Source organism: Pyrus communis, chromosome 7 (genome assembly GCF_963583255.1).
Source record: "Pyrus communis chromosome 7, drPyrComm1.1, whole genome shotgun sequence".
In the NCBI taxonomy this organism is placed as follows: domain Eukaryota; kingdom Viridiplantae; phylum Streptophyta; class Magnoliopsida; order Rosales; family Rosaceae; genus Pyrus; species Pyrus communis.
The window spans coordinates 15,522,387-15,529,317 of NC_084809.1; the positions used below are offsets into that span (position 1 = coordinate 15,522,387).

The following is a 6,931-nucleotide window of genomic DNA, read 5'->3' on the forward strand; positions in this document are numbered from 1 at the left end:
GTAATCATTGTTAATACAACCACCATCTACCGCTATAATAGTTGAGTTTTAGAATGAACGTTCCAATTGTATAGGTAGCCCCGTCTCTATTATAGAAGTGTGATCACCGACTTTTGATTAAACCTACTTGTAACGATGAATCTTATCTCTATTACGTGCCCCATCTTCAAAGTTCCCATTACAATTCTAATCTCGTCACTCAGTACTACAGAAATCATCTTTGCCGGTGAGAATGGAAATCAAAAAGCCCGGCTCAGACCTAAACCTACACTTCCACCAGGCGACAACGAAAGCGCACTGAACGTTGCATCGAAGAGAACCTTGACGCACATATTCGCATGCCAACAAAATGCTACTATAAATTTCAAAACCTGTCCGCAAGAGCATCAATGCATGATTCGCAGAACAAAATGGAGCAATTTTGGAGATAAATTCAAAGATATAGGAAGAAAGAGTATCAATGACACATGAAAAACAAGATTAGAATGAAAAAGTATAAGGTCTAATGGTCTCCATCCCATCATAAGAGGCGAAAGAGACCCCGAGGGTAAAATTTCTCTTCAAAACCCTTCACAAAAAATCCGGAATTCTAGAGACCAATTGTACGGTACAATAATTAAAAACTGACAGACCACAAGCAGATAAAAGGCTTTACACCTAGAGGTATATCATCCATTTAGCACACCATGGGCCTCTCCCTCTCCGTCCAAACTGCGTTTTAAGGCTCAAAATGGATGTGTATTATGCTAAAGAATCAAATCCTGAAACGCCATAAAAACCATAGAAAGGCGGATACTCTACAGAACTACGCAGAACTTTGGGGAGCTTCTGGCTTGTCGGTTTCCATTGGTTCTGTAGAAGCCTGTGGCACCTTATTGTCGCCGTCAGCAGGATTCTCTGTGGGGCCGGGATTGGCATTTGCATCTCCGCCCTGAGGTTGCTCACTTCCCTGAGGAGGTGGGGTTGGCGGAGTTTCAGGAGCAGCTGGCTTGGCTGGTGCTGGTTTGGGTTTCGTCATTATCGGTCTGCAGAACCTGTCAACAAAAGTGGATAAAAGAAAAGGTTACCACTGTCAGATATCCCAAAGGCTTCCAAAAGACTTTATGAATAAGCAATAGGCTCTTGTTGTCTAAGACAAACAGTTAGTCAACTAACCAAAGAAAACAAATTTATCAATGCAAGAAATAGTACCTGTCAACTGCTTCAGCCTTCCGTCTCACATCAGCTGATAAGAGTACTGGGTTGGCATATTTGGGAAGCAAATCCTGTTGCTGCTTTTTCTCTCTTAACCAGGCCTCGGCTTCAACACACTCATTCAATACCTAAACAACACAGAAAGAATATTGTGAGTTGAAATGGTGGAGACTGGGGCAAGGCCAAGTCGAGTCCATTACCTTCTGTTTATCAGCCAGATCTATGTGTTCAAATTTTGCATCATTTGATGCTGCAGCTTCTCTGTAACTATTGACACAGTAAGCAAGTTGATCAATCACTGTTCCCCTCTCCGCATGCTCCTTGACCCGCTCTTCAATGGGGTCACCTTGCTGCAATTTGAAAAAATCACCAATGCTCAAAAGAATCAAAACCAACAACATCAAGTTGGACAAGAGAAAACAGAGAACTTCTCACCAAAACACATTAAAAGAAGAAAATCCTCACCTTCTTCAGATCCTCAAGTTTGGCAATGTAAACTCCTTTGGTTTCGTCTTCACCATCTTCATACAGCCAGTCCTCCACCTCCTGAAGTCTAGCAATAAACGCTTCCCTCTCGGATTCAGTGACAAATTCATGATACTTGTCATTGAGCTGGCAATACAAAAGAGAAATTTAGCAAAAAAATATGGTAAAATAAAAATGAAAATGCATCACGAACATACAAGCAAACTACCTTGCTTCTCATGCTATACACGTATGCCTCAACAGCATTTTTCTTGTCTTTTGTTTCTTCCATAACACGGTCTTGTAAGGCCATTTCAAACTCCTTCTCAATTGCCTTCTGCAATTCATTTGGTGGCATCCCTCCATAAACTAACTCTGTCACAGGAATGTTTGTTTTCCTTACCTTTATCTTTTTAGCATCAGCCTGCATCGCAAAAACCAAGACATTAAGAGTGCAGTCCCCACAAACAGAACCAAATAAAACCACTGATAGCATTTAACCATTCCAAAACTGAATTTTTAAACGACACTTAGTACAGTCCATCATCCCTTCTCTTCTCCGTAATGACTTTAAATGTAGATTATACGAGTTAAAAGATTATGATGACTTTTGACAACCCTTCCCCATAGTTAACGTAATTGAACATGAAAAGAATGATCACCGAAAAGCTTAGCACAAGTAGACTATATCAAAGCAAAGCATAGAAAGTTAGGCATAAGTTATTCATCTCCTTAGTCCACATATAGATGACTCAAATTGGGTAGCTAAACACTATTGCCCTCCCACGGTCCAGGAAAATAACAAATAACAAATGGAATAAACACATATGAATCATGACGACTGACCTTCGCATCAGTTTCCATTTGCGCAGGCTTGTCCCCTGACTCGGGAACACCGGTTTCAGCACCCGGAGCATCAGCAGTGTCCTTAGCATCTTGCATGTTCACATCAGTCTCTTTGGTACTTGGGGGAGCCGCATCACTGGGTGCCTCATCAGTCTCCATCTTAGCAGCCTCCTTTGTTTGCTCTTTTGTGACAGGAACCTCAATTTCTTCTTCTTCCAAAAGCTACAGCATGTGAAGAAAAGCAAATAGAATTAGAAAGAATAATCAACCAAAGACATCTAGAAGCACAAAATGCTTTTAACTTTTAACAATCTTACAGTTGCTGAGTCTACAGACACAATCCCATGCAGATTTAGGCGAGCTTTAACCTTTAGTTTTGCCCGCTCACTTTTAACGGACTGGAAAGGACCAATCTGCACATGTATAGTGTAGTAGAATGTTAGGAAATATCTGGCAGATAACCTAATAGCGTTGAGAGAAATTAGAGCGCACAAGTTTAAGATCCAATATTCAATTTGCCACTCACCGTATATGTGCTGATTTTTGCAGGTGCCTGCAAATCACTAACATCAGCATACTGCACATCAACTGAAAAAGTGCCCGATCTGTAAAATGTAAGGGCCTTGATACTTGGGATAGGATTTCCCTTGGGGAAAACAAGGGTATTTTGGTTGTTCTCAGCTGCTCCGTTCTGAGCGTCTGGACCAGAACCTTTCCAGGACAAGGAAATTGAAAATGGGAAGCTCTCATTAACCTTCATATTAAATGGGATAGCATTAGTTAATAACAAAACATAATTTTTTGCAAAAGCCAGCAGGTTAGACAACATACAGATTGGTTCAACTAATGGAAACAAATTCACATACAAAGCAAGAGTTAAACTCACCTGAAACTCTCTAACTTTGAATGTTGGACTAAGAATTGCACATTGCAAAGCACAACCCCTGGCAACGCACTCACTTGCATTCATAGTTCGCCTAGGCTCCTTTTTGAAGAAATCTGTCAATATCTTGATTATAGCAGGAACACGAGAGCCTGAACCGACAACCTCAACTGTGTGAATGTCCTCTATTGAAAGCTGTGCATCAAGAAGGGCCTTCTCCAAAGGTCCCTTCACACGTTCCAAAATAGGAATACTAATCTGCTCAAATTCATCCCGCTTAATAATTCCCCTAACATCCTTCTCTTCCATTAAACACTCTATATTCAAAGGTACCACAGGATTTGCACTAAGCATCTTCTTCAACTTCTCACAAGCGGTACGAAGGCGAAGGCAAGCCCTTGCATTCTGTAAAACATCAATTTTGTACTCTTCCTTGAATTTTGCTGCAAAATGGTGGAACAGTACTTCATCAAAGTCCCTACCTCCCAAAGACTGGTCAAAGGAATGAGCCAATATTTTCAGCTGCCCCTTCTTAAAACCAGCAATGCAAACTTGCATGCTAGCATGCCCAATATCAACAAAGGCAACATTCAATTGGTCATTTTCTGGTAAATCCGTCTTGTAAATACCGTAAGCCAAAGCAGTCGCTGTAGTTTCATGGAACAAGCGAAGAGGGTTCAATCCAGCAATTTTTGCTGCATCCATAACAGCTCTTCTTTGGAGATCAGTGAAATACACTGGAATCCCAATACAGCAATCGACAACAGCTGCATTGAGATTCTTCTCGGCTATGATTTTCAGATCGGAAAACAGCATTCCAAGAACTTGGGTAGGTGTAAATGTCTTTGCTTCTCCCAGATAATGGGCATGAATCAATGGATATCCATCAGGCCCTTCAGAAACAGCAAAGGGCAATGATTTGATATCCCTCTGCAACACAGGATCAGAGAATTGCTTACCAATCAAGCGCTTAATCTGGGAAATTGTGTTCTTAGGGTTCATCAATGCTGAAGCAGCCCCAGCTGTCCCAATGAACCGCTGCTTCTCACCAAAACAAACAAGGGCCGGAGTTTCACGCTTGGACTCATCATTGAGCACAACGTCAATACCCCTCTGCCTGGCTACGGCCACAATGCCGCTCTCATTGCCAAAATCAAATCCCACCACGCTCATCCTTGCAGAATTTTAAATCTGGAAAATAAGTAAGACCCACATTTAGTAAACAACCGAAACTAAAATTCAAAATCAAGTAAGAACCCACATTCAATAAAAACAACTGAAACTGAAATTCCAAATCAAGCAAGAACCCACATACACTAAACAACTGAAACTCGTGGAATCAACAACACCAGTTCAAACAAAGCACAAGGGAAACCACCATTCAATCATAGAAACAACCAAAAATCGGATGATGAATATCTTCACCGTCCTCACGGTGATTACAGTATCAGAAATAAATAATACAGTAGCTAAAGGAAACAGAAAAATAAGTCCGCAAATTACACCTCCGCAAATCTTGGATAAAAAACCCCTCCGTCCCCTTTCAAATTGCATAACATACAAAACAATAATCTTTAAAAAAATTTAAATTAACCGATCCTAATTGCAAATTCCAACCAACGCTAATCACCCAAGCAGTCAATAAACCCCATGATTATCTAATCACCAGAATCTGCTCAAACTAGTGTAATCGTATATTCACCGAATCTAGCTCAAACCCAAAAATAGACACCCTAAAAGATATAAGCAAAAAATTGAATCGCAGCAGAAAGTGAGGCAGTTCAACACTTAAATTAATCAGAACCCCTTAAACCACCATTCAATCATAGAAACAACCAAAAATCGGATGATGAATATCTTCACCGTCCTCACGGTGATTACAGTATCAGAAATAAATAATACAGTAGCTAAAGGAAACAGAAAAATAAGTCCGCAAATTACACCTCCGCAAATCTTGGATAAAAACCCCTCCGTCCCCTTTCAAATTGCATAACATACAAAACAATAATCTTTAAAAAAATTTAAATTAACCGATCCTAATTGCAAATTCCAACCAACGCTAATCACCCAAGCAGTCAATAAACCCCATGATTATCTAATCACCAGAATCTGCTCAAACTAGTGTAATCGTATATTCACCGAATCTAGCTCAAACCCAAAAATAGACACCCTAAAAGATATAAGCAAAAAATTGAATCGCAGCAGAAAGTGAGGCAGTTCAACACTTAAATTAATCAAAACCCCACCGAGGCTAAACCCAGCGTAAAATATCCAAATCGGGAAACGGTAAAATCTACATCAGATCTAACAGCATTTTCACATAGAGATCTGATCCGATGCAAAGTCTAGGGTTTTAGGGAGCGTACCTCGAGGGAGATCCACAGAGAGTCTGAGGACGGGAGGAGCGAGAAGGAGGAGAGAGAGAGAGAGCTTCGGTAGGGTTTCTCGAAGCCTCTGCGGGAACGCTTTTGTGGAGAAACAGAGAAGGTTGCAAGAGAGACCTAATGCGGTTTTTTTTTTGTTTGTATAATTTGCGCATGTTATATCTATATATATATATATTTTTTTTTTCTTTTTTCTTTTTAATTTAATTTAATTTGTTTTTTAATGTTAGGAAGGTGCTGGAGGCGTTTAGAGAGATGCTTGTTCTTCTAGAAAGTTCTTTTGGACTTGCGAAATTAGAAAGGTAGAGGAGTATTCTCTCTGTATCGTTGTGGGAAGTGTGATGTATGCACGTACTTGTAGCACATCAGACATCAGTTTTGCAGTTGAATTCAAGATGGATCACTCGAAAGCTGCAAATAAAGTGATGCCATATTTGCACGGAACAAAATACTATATGATCACATATCCAAAATCTAATAATTTATAAGTTATCGGTTATTCATGTTCAGCTTTTGCTACATGTGTTGATAGATCAATTCTTGGTTACTTGTTCCTCTTAGTTGGAGGAGTGATTTCTTGGAAGATGACATAAGCACATAAGCACAATGCATGACTACAGATCCCTTGACAAAATGACTGGGGCCAAAGACATTTAATGATCATGTTGAAAGAATGGGTCAAGGTAACCATGATGATTGTCATATTTTATTTTGTTGTGAAGATTTGTTGTAGTGACAATATTTTGGTTCCAACATGCAACTATAGAGCTTGTTTAGTCCTCCTGTAACTCCTTCTGAGAAGTTCATTGGCACCTGGGCGATTGAATTCATGCACCGGCATTAGAGGTCAGAGAGGCACTTCAAGTAAGAAAGGACAAAGAGAGTTTGAGAATTAGTTTCTTTTCGTTACTTTTTTCAAGTTCTTACATGAGCATACATATTAAAGCTCTCTAACTAACTTAGATCATTAACGTTTAATTGAATACAAGGCCCCCTCACCTGTGCAGGTTGCCCAATCTTTATAATGGCTTGATGTGAATTTAGAATGACCATAATGAAGAACACGAATGAGAAGAAAAATGGAGAGCAGACAAGTATCTCCTGCTTACTTGGTTCTCCCTATTATCTCCATGAGTGAAAATCAACGTAGACGTGAGTT

The 6,931-nt window shown here is 39.9% G+C and overlaps 1 protein-coding gene across 1 annotated transcript; it reads right to left on the reverse strand.

Annotated features, from left to right (window-relative positions):
- Positions 1-461: 461 nt before the first annotated feature.
- On the reverse strand, positions 462-5,899 carry LOC137738946 (heat shock 70 kDa protein 15-like). Its single transcript, XM_068478415.1, has 10 exons — positions 5,755-5,899; positions 3,392-4,579; positions 3,032-3,259; positions 2,823-2,918; positions 2,506-2,727; positions 1,889-2,083; positions 1,660-1,806; positions 1,395-1,544; positions 1,192-1,322; positions 462-1,034 (listed from the first exon to the last, which is right to left on the reverse strand). Exons 2-10 carry the CDS (start codon positions 4,559-4,561, stop codon positions 806-808), a joined length of 2,568 nt encoding a protein of 855 aa, XP_068334516.1. The 5' UTR covers positions 4,562-4,579; positions 5,755-5,899; the 3' UTR covers positions 462-805.
- Positions 5,900-6,931: the final 1,032 nt, after the last annotated feature.

Bases quoted from the DNA above. Each gene is read 5' to 3' on its own strand.
- LOC137738946 (XM_068478415.1), bottom strand. From the start codon at position 4,561: ATGAGCGTGGTGGGATTTGATTTTGGCAATGAGAGCGGCATTGTGGCC. The intron at 2,728-2,822 runs GTAAGATTGTTA...CACATGCTGTAG, and splicing joins TGTCTGTAGACTCAGCAACT to CTTTTGGAAGAAGAAGAAAT. The intron at 2,084-2,505 runs GTCAGTCGTCAT...TTTGCGATGCAG, and splicing joins AAATGGAAACTGATGCGAAG to GCTGATGCTAAAAAGATAAA.